The sequence below is a fragment of the Mustela nigripes genome, chromosome 3 (assembly GCF_022355385.1).
Source record: "Mustela nigripes isolate SB6536 chromosome 3, MUSNIG.SB6536, whole genome shotgun sequence".
NCBI lineage: Eukaryota > Metazoa > Chordata > Mammalia > Carnivora > Mustelidae > Mustela > Mustela nigripes.
In genome coordinates, this window is record NC_081559.1 from 181,489,247 (window position 1) to 181,501,555 (window position 12,309).

Below are 12,309 nucleotides of genomic sequence, written 5' to 3' on the forward strand. Positions count from 1 at the left end.
GGGCAAGCCTCTTTTATCTGAGACCTGAGGAGGTAACTGCATTACAGGTTGAGAAGTGGGCTATAAAGAAAATAGACAGTAGAAATATAACACCTCTGTGAGGTAGGTAATGTTGGCCTTGCCTGGCTTTATCGATGAGGAAAACAGGGCAAGCCTCTTTTATCTGAGACCTGAGGAGGTAACTGCATTACAGGTTGAGAAGTGGGCTATAAAGAAAATAGACAGTAGAAATATAACACCTCTGTGAGGTAGGTAATGTTGGCCTTGCCTGGCTTTATCGATGAGGAAAACAGGGCTGAGAAGTTAAGTGACTTGCCCCAAATCATGATGTTAGGAAGTGGCAGAGCTGGGATTTCTACCAAACCTTTAGACTCAGGGTTTTGAACTACACCACACAGTCTCTTTGGTTTTTGCCAAAAATTTGGCTAAGAAGTGGTTCTTAATCTTTGCTACACATGAGAATCACCTGGGGAGTTTTTTTTTTTTTTTTAAATGGACATCCAGGCGACATCCCAGATCAACTAAATCAGAAGCCCTCTGTGGGGCAAGAGGCGGTCTGAAGAATATGTTCACTATCCATTCATTTAAATTTTCTAGACACTCATGGATTCATTTCCTGTGACTGCTGTAACAAATGACCACACATGGGGTGGCTTAAAATAACCCACACTAATTTTCTCATAGTAATGGAGGCGGGAAATTCACAGTCAGTATCTTGGGGCCGAAATAAAAATATTGGCAGGGCCCCACCCCCTCGGGAGTATCTGATTCCTGCCTCTTCCATCTTCCGGCGGCTGTGGTGGGGTCTGGCCCATCTCTGCCTTGTGATCATATTGCATTCTTCTGTTCTCCTCTGCCTCCTTCTTTTGATACATATGATTGCAACTAGGACCCACCTGTATGATAAGGGATAATCTCCACTGCAAAATCCTTAACTTAATTAAAGACCCCTTATCCAAGTAACATTTACAGGTTCCGGGGACTAGGACTTGAGGTCTTTGGAGTCTATAATTCAACCAATGACACCTTTCTACTCAAAATAGGCCCTCAGACAGCAGGAGCAGGCTTACCTGGGTCATTGTTATTAGAAATACAGAGTCTTGGGCTCCACCCCAGACTCACCGAATCAGTATCTACATTTCAAAGCTTCTCAGGTGATTCTTATGCACATTAAATTTTACTGAGGAGGTTCAGAGGGAATACATGACTTGTCTTGACTTGTCTGAAGGTCCACTGTGGCAAGGTCGTGACTTGAAATCACGTCTTTCAATTCAAATCTCGGTTTCTTTCCATAATGCCATGCATATAAATCTACTCTTTTTTTGGAAACAGAAGATGAATATATAATTTATTTTTTTAGAAAAATTAAGGTATGTGCCTTTCTTTTATGTTAAGTTTCATGCTGCAGGGACTGTCTTATAGTTGCCTTGTCCACCTCATGGTGATTGGCATAGTGCGGGGACAGTTGAGGCTCAGACCACCACTGTGTATCCTAATAGACAGTTTTCTTCCTTTGTTTGCTTCTCTAGATGGCCAGAGTGAAGCTGAGGCACCACAGGAGGGGCCTTCTCAGCAGGAAGGACCGGGAGGAGATTTGATTAATGATCAGGAATCTGTCATTCCTATTCCTGCAGCTCCTCCAAAGAGAAGGTACAGTGTTGGTGCAGGCAGTCAGCACACGTTTGCTGAACACCTCCCGTGTGCAGGTACCTCTACAGGTTCTGGGAAAAAGAGAATGATACCTGATCACTGTCTGCAAGGAGCCAAAGGTCTAAAACAGGAAGACAGAGGTCTGTATCTACTTCTTGTCCTCTATGGCAGTGCTGGCCTCTTGATACCAGTCCGCTGTCAGCAGGCCAGGGGCCCAGCTCTATCAACTTCTGGCCTTCAATCCCCTGAGTTAAGGCCTACTGTGCCTCATAATTCAGGAATGTCAGCAACAACAGGAGACAGACTCAGAAGCTGTCCCTCACCTGTTCTTTAATACATCAAGGTGTCAGATCTCTTAGCTTTGTTGTTGTCCCCAATGTTTATGCTACCCAACAAAAAGTCAGAACAAACTGGTCTTCTGCATGTGATTTGCGGTTATCAGTTAATAATAATCCCAAACTCAGAGGCTTAATACAAAAATTTAATATTGTTTATGAATCTATGAGTGAGTTGGTTGGTCTTACTGTTTCTAGAGAGTTAGGCATCCATCACTCATGTGTATGTGGCCATTTGGTAACACTGTTGATTTTGGTTGGAGGGTTGGCTAGTGGTAGGCTGATCTGGGATTGCTTCACTTGGACCACTGAGCTCTCCTCCATATGGCATTAGATCCTCTAGCAGGCTAGTCCAAGTTTATTCCAATAGTGGTGATGGCAGAGTTCCAAGAGAGGGAAGATGGAGTGCAAGTACACAAAGTCTTTTGAGCCTAGGCTTGGAATTAGCAAAAGTCATTTCTGCTGCATTCTGTTGGCCAGTGCAAGTCACAAGTCCAGCCCATGTAAGAATGAGAGACTACAAGGTACAAGGCAAAAGAGCATGGATCCAAGGAGTCGAATACTTGGGGCTATCAATGCCTTCAGTTTACCATGTTTGTTTATGTCGATTTCTTACTCATGGTAATTCCTCATACACTCCCTTCTTTTTTTTTTAATTTTTAATTTTTTATAAACATATATTTTTATCCCCAGGGGTACAGGTCTGTGAATCACCAGGTTTACACACTTCACAGCACTCACCAAAGCACATACCCTCCCCAATGTCCATAATCCCACCCCCCTTCTCCCAACCCCCCTCCCCCCAGCAACCCTCAGTTTGCTTTGTGAGATTAAGAGTCACTTATGGTTTGTCATACACTCCCTTCTATTTCTGCTCAGAATTCTTACTATCAGTAGAACAAATTAGTCATATCATTCACTTGTGGCAATTACTTCATGTGGTAAAGACTATTATTATTAGTTCCAATTTTAGGATGGAGAAACTGAGTCATAGAGAAATTAAGTCACTTGCTCATTTACATTTATCTCTTCCAGAGACAGAGAAAGAATATGTGATACAGCATAGGTATCACATGTGTGGACTTAGATGTACCTGGGAAAATATTATCATGGCTTATGGATCTTAAAGTGTGTTCTTACTTAATGAAACAAATATGTTAAAACTTTCTTTTAATAGATCAAAACTGTTGGCTAAGATCCATGATGGGGAGGTCAGGTCCCAAAATTATCAAGTAAGTGAATAACTCCTCCTGCCCAGCCTGACCCAGTTCTTCTGTGAATGAACAGCAAGGTCTAGAGTGCATACATGTTTTGTGTTGTAGATTGCCATCACCATCACTGAGGCCCGCCAGCTGGTGGGTGAGAACATTGATCCAGTTGTGATCATTGAAGTGGGGGAAGAGAAGAAACAAAGCACAGTGAAAGAAGGAACCAACAGTCCATTTTACAATGAAGTAAGTCATAGAGGTGACCAGCATCTTCTCCACCACGCTCCCTCTGTTGTCATCTGTAGGAATGGTAGCGAAATAGAAAAGCTGTGTCCCTCCTCACTGCTTCCCATCACTCATCTAAGCCCTGGCAAGCTCTCTGAGCCTCCTTACAAACAACCCTCTAGAGTCTCACCAAAAAGATGATGAAAAGGTGTGGGGAGGAATTCCTGCTGATATTAAATTCATTGCCCTATTTTCAATATACCCTTTTTCTTATTTCGCATATGCTCACCATCCATTATAAGCTGTGGTTTTACATTAAATAAATGTATTGAGTGCAGTTATAAAGAAGATAAACATCTTTTTCATGAAAGAGACACTAGAAATTTATTTATTAATTTTGAAATAGGCACGTTGCAGTGGAAAGTAAGCAGATGTATTTTTCTAAGGAGTGCAAAAATTGTGACGATCAAAGAGAGGAAAATATCAAAGAGAGACAGAAGTCTCTAAATTTTGTACACACTAAATTCTTTTATAAATAAAAAATTACATAGTAAAAAATGGTAAAAGATACAAAGAGTATAGGGGTGCCTGGGTGGCTCAGTGGGTAAAGCCACTGCCTTCGGCTCAGGTCATGATCTCAGGGTCCTGGGATCGAGTCCCGCATCGGGCTCTCTGCTCAGCAGGGAGCCTGCTTCCTCCTCTCTCTCTCTCTGCCTGCCTCTCTGCCTGCTTGTGATCTCTCTCTGTCAAATAAATAAATAAAAAATCTTTAAAAAAAAAGATACAAAGAGTATAAAATGATATATGATGAAAAACATATGTCCCTCTGATCTTTGATCCCTAAGCTGGCATCCCTCCCAACTCATTCTCACCAAACATTTGTGTATCCTTCCAGAGACATCCTAGACATATACAATGTGCAAACAAATACTGTAACCAAATGGTAGCATTCTATCCACACTGTCTTGGACCTTGATCTTTTCACAAAACAATGTATCTTAGAAATTAGTCTATATCAATACATATAGTTCAAACTCATTTTCCCCTCATTGGTTTAGTTTCCCATTGCATTGATACACCATAATTTACTAAACCAGTCCATTCTCTCATTGATGGATATTAATTTTTTTCAGGTTTGGGCTACTACTTACAATAATATTAATATGGCATAACTGGGACAAAGAATATGTGTATTGAAAATTTTTATATCACTAAATTGCCCTTCAAAGAAGTAACAACTTACACTCCAACTAATAGTGTACAAGAATACTTGTTTCCCTATAGGCACTTAGACACTGTGAATTATCAAAAAATGCAGCAAACTCTTAATTATTTCCCTAATGGGAATAATAATTGAAAAGGGAGTCCATAAGAAATGAAATCAACAGAAAATAACCAAATCCCATTTGAGCTGTTAACTCCCTGCTTCGTTATCCATCACTCCTGTCTTTGAGGCTCTTACCGTGAGATTTTTTCCTTCCCATCCTACCCATAACATCCTTCCCATCATCTCCATAACAACTTTTAGCATGGGTGTGACGTGAAAAAATGTGTATGAAAATGTTTTAAAACTGCAAAGCTCTACAGGTTTGTTAAATGATATAATTAGTATTTTCTTTATGCATACAAGTCTTGGATCTAAATGACACAAAACTGGGCCTGTGTATCATCAGTCGACACTCAAGTAAAAACACAGAAGTTGAACTGAAAACTTTTATTATAGCTTTTGACTCTAATTTTCAAGCCCAAGGCCCACCAGATGTTGAAGGAACCCATTAATAGGGACTGGGGAATATTTTCCAGCCAGAAAAATGTGTGTGGCTCAAAGGTCTAGCGAACCTGTGTGAGGTAATTGAGTTTGAAATGTGAAACTCAGCAGAAAGCAATAAACACTGGAACTAATTTATTGGTCCAAGGAACTCACAGCATTTCATCTATCAGGACAAGGTATTTCATGTGTTTTCCATATAAAAGAAATTCTGAACAACACAACTCTTTAAAAGTTTGAACATATATATGAAAAACTTCCTGAAATGTCATGGTATTTTCTGATTTTCTTAAACAGAAGACATTGAATGTAACGTGGCCTGTCCTTAATCTCCAGGGACTGCCAGTTTGAAGGTTTTTTTATTATGATGTATGATGGCATCTTTCGATTTCTACATTTTGGTTTTTCTGCGTTGCCCTTTAAAAGCAGGCTGTGAGCAGTTAGTTCTCCCTTTTCTGTTGCTGTCCTGTTCATCTCTAAGGTTCTTTCATTATTCCTCCACCTGGAAGCTCAAAACAAACATTCTACAAAGCAACTTCCTGGTCCTGCCTTCCCCACCCCTACCAGTCCCCAAAAGACACAACCCACAGCAAAACACCACTCCATCGTTCTATATCTTAGGAGAATATAGCCTCACATTTGGGAGTTACTTGGTAAAGTTCAAATGGTGAAACATCTAGTACTTGAAGCCCTCATGTGATGACTTCTGGAGAAGTAGAGCCGTGCTCTCAGGCTCAGAAGTAACCAGCTGTCTGAATCCAGGCATGTCTTTTAAATCCTTTAGTCTTCAGTCTCTTAACTGTAGACTATAGAGACTGGCCTAGAGAGTTTCTTCAACTCTAATTTCAATCAATTTCTTAAAATTAGAAGCCCTCCTTGTCCATAATTTCTTCTCATTCTCTTTCTGGTTATTCTTGAGAATGGCCACAAAGACGTTTGAAACTGAAACGTGCTGAGAAAATTAGATTTTAACTAGATTCACCCCAAATTAAAACCACGCTGAGATATGATTTTCACCTATCATTATTTATAGGTCAAAAAGTCAAGAGAATTGATAATATCAAGGGTTGTCAGGGGTATGGAGAAATGGCTTTTTTGTATGCTGCCAATGAGAATGTAAAATGGCTTGGCCCCTTTGGAAAGAAATTTCATATTATCTACTAGATATTTACATGCCCATAAGCCATGACCTGATAATTGCACATTTTATGTCCATTTTAGAGGAAAATTCATGTATATCCTGTGCAAAAATGAAGATGACAGCATTTTTTTTCCATTTGAAAAAAAACTGGAAGGAATGTAGGTGACCCTAAATAAGGGATGACCTGTTGATTGATGATGCATCCATGCCACTGAGGACCATGCAGCATTTGGTTAAAATGATAGAAATCTATGACTAGTCCAATAATAAAGTTCTTAGATGCAATCCTGGAATTTATGGTCAGAATGAACTTTCTGTTTTTTAGTACTTTGTCTTTGATTTCATTGGACCCCAACTGCATCTTTTTGACAAGATCATCAAAATCTCAGTAAGTATATCATTGGTGATGAAGTGGTGGTGGGAGAAATTCTAGGTTTTAGGAACTCTCTAGAACAGCTCAGCCTGCTTAGAGGTGAATAGGTCTGGGAGGGTGAGTATGAGATGGTGAGTTCAAAATCAACAGGTAGAACATGAAATAACTAGTGTGGAAGAATTTGGGAAGGAAAATCTCCTCAAGGAAACCTGTGCTTCCTCAAAACAAGTTATAAGCCACTCTCAAGCCACCATGAATTGAATTGTAGAGTTTACTAATGTGGGAATTTGCAGCATATGCTTCAAGTGCCATCTTGACAGATTGCCATTTTGAGTTGATTTATCTCTTTTTATGAGAGGAGTTGTTAGTGTTTCTCTCTTGGGATGATATTCACACTAATGATAATTAATCGCACTGCTAACCCCCTCCTCATTGGTAATGAATAGAGAAGTAGGAAAAGGCATCAGGAAGGAACCAAATATGTCAGTAATGCTGATCAGAAAATATGATTTGGAGCAAGTGGTTTCCATTTGGCCTCTTCATAGCTGCCTCTTAGTGTAGACCTTAGGACCTGCTCATGGGGGGTTGTGTCTGCTGCACAGACCCTTCCTCAGCTCCACGGGTGAATTCCTGTCTCCACAGATCATGTCTGAACAGTAGAGACAGAGAAGCTTCTTGGTCTAGCCAGACACCTTATCCAGGTGGCCCACCACATGGAGGACAGGAATGGGATGGGAGAGTGCCCATGTGAAAGTACCTGCCCAAAAGAGAGAGAATGGGAGCCAGAAAGGATTGATGCCAGCCTCACATCACTCAGTTAAAGGACAGACAGACCAGTGGGTGACAGACTGCATTTATCTCACCAGTCTGGGAAATCACTGCTTCTCCCATGAAGAGGTTAGCATGGCTCGGCATGCCTGAGTGAGGCCAAGTGAGTGGTGGAAGGGTATGTGCTCTCTTCCTAATGGTTCTGAAAGGATGAACTCCATACTTTATGTGCCAATGCAAGACATGTGGAGAATGAGGAAATGTTTTCCTCAGCAGTGACTCCAACTCTAATTAGAATTTTGAAGATGGAAAAACTTGTCTTGGAGACTTCCTTGCTTGTCCTTACCATCCACCTAACTCTAGAATATATATTACATTATACTTATTATATTATACTCATATATTTTACATTATATATGTACATAATAATATAGATATAACATAGTATATATAGGCCCTGCATTAAGTCTTAGGTAATAGTGGAATTATTATATTCTCTTGATCAGGGGCACTTGAAGAATGTGACTCTTGAAGAATGAAAAGTTATCAAGAATCAAAATTCTTAAAAAAAAATAAGAGGCTTTATTTATGTATCTAAATTTTCTTAGCGAGAGGAAGAGCACAAGTAGGGAGGGGCAGGGAGAGAGGGAGAGAATCTTAAGTAGACTACACACTCTGGAGCCCATTGTGGAGTTTGATCTCAGAACCCTGAGATCATGATTTGAGCTGAAACCAAGAGTCAGATGCTTGACCTAGGGAGCCACCCAGGTGCCCCAAGCCAGACATTCTTAATTTGAATCTCAGGCCTGATGACAAGTGGTGCAGAAGATATTTCGGGCCCCAGGGCATTGCCTAGGAATGTTACATTGCATAGCTCTGGCAACCATCTGTTTGGGAGATCGGCAGTGGAGCTGGGTCCTGAGGAACTGTCTAGATTTCAGGCAAACAATTAATAGCTAGATGTTTATACCATAGCATAGACAAGGGTCATGACTCTCTGTGGGACAGTGGATTTTCACACTGAGGACCAAAGCTGGTATTGCTATTTTTCTTTCCCTAACTTGGAAGAAGAGAATACTTTGGGCTCCCCAAATGACTCTTAGGGACAGAGATAAAAGATTTTAAAGGTAAAACTCCCTTTGGAGGGGAGTGTTATATTAATATAAGTTTTCTGGTAGTTCATGAGCTAGAAGTCAATGTGCCCCAAATAAATTCAACATGAGAGAAGAAGGGGGCGGGCACAGTAAGCAGATGCTATTGGGATAGCCAGGCTGTAGTAGACCATGGTGGTGCCAAAGACCATCTTTCCTTGCCAATGACCCCAGGCATACAGGGCCCCCAGAACTCTGTGTGTGGAATTCCTTGAAGTCCCTAGAATCCCATGTGTGCCCACAGCAGGGTACCTGGCACTCAGACTGGTGGATGGATTATTTGAGGAGGTCTCCTGTGTTATTTAAAGACCTATGTGGGCTCTTGTGTCCCATTGTGCCGATAGGGACCCAGATGCCTTTGATCTGAGAAGAGAGCATGAGTCAGGCTTATGTTCTTGCTGGGGCCTTTGGGACGCCATGGTAGCAACTGCAATCATGGGGAGGTTTGGAGTGAGCTTTGTATGTGTGGCCTTAAATAACTCCTCCCCTTGAGCCACGCTATCCTTACTTGCCCTCAGTTCTCTTAACTCCCCTGTGAAGTTTGGGCAAGGTAGTAAATGTTGAAAGGGAGACTGGAAGATCATCATTTCTTCATTTCCTGAAGTCAGTTGAATTTATTTTCGTTAGTCGCCTCTACCAAAAGGAGCTGTTTAGAAATCCCAAAAGTCTTCCATTCACCCATCATTCGATTAGTTAATCATTCATTAATTCATTGAATGTTTACTGGACACCTATTATGAACAAGACCATGCATGTGGTGGGTAGAAGAAAGTAGGAAACTGTTTTTGATTCAAGGAACTCACAGAATGTCATAGAAGGAAGCCCAGAGACCCTCTAGTGTAACACAGCTGGTATGGGAATCCCTGTCACCACCTCTATGACATGGGGTTTTTGGCGTACTGCTTGGTTAAATCCAGTGATGGATAGTCACTATCTCTAGAAAAGCCCACTCATTGCTGGGAAGTTCTATTATAAAACCTATCCTTGTAGTGAGATGTGTCTCTCTTCCTGTGACTTGGGATCCACATGGGGAACCTATTCCTTCTTGTACACAGTGGTGTTTCCAAGATTGGAAAATACTTCAGTTACAATCACTCCTCATCCACAGTTAAAGGTTGAACTACTCCTGCTCCTTCAGCAGTCTCTCATCAGTGTGCCTTCTGAACCCCATGCCAGGTCTGCTGCTTTCTTTTAGAACTTCCTCATCTTGATAGCCCTGCATTAAATTGTGTTGCTCTCACCAGCCCGGCCCTCTGCTGCTGACTTCTGATCAGATAAAATATTGAGGATGACCCTTCCTTTGTTCTGACTATTGTGCATGTCCCAAACTTCTCAGAGCACTATGTGGCAGATTCTCTGAGTAAGTTGTGAGCAGAGTATGGTGGAAGTGTAGGAGAGAAAAGAGACTTTCATCTGTGGTGGATAAGGAAAGGCTGCTTGGAGGAGGCAATATTTGTTCTAGGCAGTGAAAGATGGGTAGATTTTCAGTAGACAGAGATGGGTGTTAAAAGGTAGGTTGTACCAGAGCTCAATTTGGTTTAAAAAGATACTTTTCAGAGAGTGAGATTTGTTAGGTATCCTTCAATAGCTGAAAACCTCCTAGGAGGGAGAGGTCCAGGTGAGATGCTCTGGATGCCCTTTTCACTTGATGACCAAATGTCATTATGCTCCAGAGAAGAGTGAAGGCCAGACGAGCGTCAAGGTCTAGAATCCTCACTGAGGTGTCATGAACCCATTTCACAGATTGATCTTCAAAGAAATCTGTTGCAGCTGGACTCACTGCTCCATCTCTCCTTAGGTCTTTCACCACAAGCTGATAGGCAGCATACTGATCGGCTCCTTCAAAGTAGACCTGGGGACTGTGTACAACCAGCCTGGTAAGGAAGCATTTCTTCCCAATATCTCCCTTACTTACCTCCTAGTTTGCCACACCTGATGGTCAACTCATTCATGTGCCCGTCCGCTGACCCACTCACTCAATTACACAATTGGAACAACCCTGGCCCTTTCCCACAACATTTACAATCTGATGACAACATTCTCTTTCATGTTTTCCTCCCCCAACAAACTCTATCTATAATTCAGAGCTGTGATGATGTACGACGCAGGCAGTAAAGGTGGCATAGGAATTACACATATGGACTCTGGAGCCAGATAGCTTGGCTTCAAATTCCACCCTGCTCTTTCCTGGTTGTGCAACTTTGGGCAAATGACTTGACGACTCCGCTTCTTCATCAGAGAAAATGAAGATAAAATAGTACCTCCTTTCCAGGGTTGCTAGAAGATTAAGTTGATATATAAAGTGCTTCATAAAGAACCTAGCTCCGAGTAATGGCTGTGGCATGCCATATAAGGTTTGCTGTATAATTCTTATTATCTCTGATTTATAGGAAAGTGAAACTCAGAGAAGGCAGGTAATTCGTCCAAGGTCAGGAGCTGATAAGTAAGAAGGCCGTCAACAGATCTAGATTTTCTCATGAGAGGTCCCTTCTCTTCAAAGCAACTTCGACTCGCACGAGTCCAGGGGGCCAGCCCCTGGGTATATCAGAGTGCAGTGGGTGGGGATAATAAGGCCTGCTGCAGACTGTGGGGAACAGGAACACTTACAACCCACATGAAAGGCACAGTGGCCCCTCAGCTCCCATACCTCCTGCTAACACATGGAGCTGTGCATTCTGTTTTGGAAGACCTAACAGCTTTTTTTTTTTTTTTTAAAGATAAGTCAGAGGTCTAGAGCGTTTAAAGTTTGGACTGACAGTGTACACCAAACAAAAAGATGCATGAGCCCCATTTATAGCCTGCGAAAGAATATGTGAATTCTCTACTCCGTTAATGTTCTCCTAGCCTATCCAAGCTAAGAACCTGTCTAGGCAATTAGCACTGAGTGGAAGGCTTTCCAAATACCTGTGGCAGGTTGGAGAAGACAGACAAGAGGGTGGGAACAAAAAGAAATGGGGAAGGAGAGGAGGCAGCATGAGGTTGGGAATACTGGAAAGAGCCACCTCCTGGGTGTTGGACAGGACTGGCTGCACTAGCTGAGTCCAGCTGTGCAGAGGATCTGAGCTGTCAGGACGCTTTTTACAGGTCATCAGTTCTGTGACAAGTGGGCCCTACTCACAGACCCTGGTGACATCAGGACTGGCACGAAGGGGTACCTGAAGTGTGACATCAGCGTGACTGGGAAAGGCGACATCTTGAAGACCAACCCCAAAACTCCCGATGCTGAGGAACAAATAGAAAAGTGAGACAAGGCCCATCCAGGGTCATGCAAGAGACATGATATGTCCCAGGTTCCATCTCTCTTTCCTCCCTCTCCCTCCCCTTCCTTGTGGGCACATGAGAACTGCCAAATTCATGGCTTGTCTACCTGGGATTCTGCTCTATCAGAGGTACCAAGGGAGACAGGTTGTCCTTGTCCTAGAAGCTGACCTCCCAAAGGCTAGTGACACGATTTATCCAAGGTGTCACTAGCCTTTGGGAGGTCAGCTTCTAGGACAAGGACGACCTGTCTCCCTATAATAACCCAAAATAGATAAGCTGTTCCTCAGCTTATCCTATTTATCTGAATTTGGCTGATTTTTCTTTGAAGGAATTATCATTTCAACCAGCGGTTTGTGAAATGGGAAGACTTAATGTCCTTTTTCAAAGTGCAGAGTGGGACATGGTGTTTATTCTATAATTCAAAGACTC

General features: G+C 42.0%; 1 protein-coding gene across 1 annotated transcript in view; it reads left to right on the plus strand.

The window, feature by feature from the left end:
• The window catches only part of FER1L6 (fer-1 like family member 6), a 111,192-nt gene that overhangs the window by 2,681 nt on the left and 96,202 nt on the right, over positions 1–12,309 (plus strand). Inside the window, exons 2-7 of the mRNA XM_059395525.1 lie at positions 1,530–1,650; positions 3,163–3,217; positions 3,308–3,439; positions 6,653–6,715; positions 10,418–10,496; positions 11,704–11,860. Coding sequence (XP_059251508.1) covers positions 1,530–1,650; positions 3,163–3,217; positions 3,308–3,439; positions 6,653–6,715; positions 10,418–10,496; positions 11,704–11,860 — 607 coding nt within the window. The remainder of the gene's footprint in view (positions 1–1,529; positions 1,651–3,162; positions 3,218–3,307; positions 3,440–6,652; positions 6,716–10,417; positions 10,497–11,703; positions 11,861–12,309) is intronic.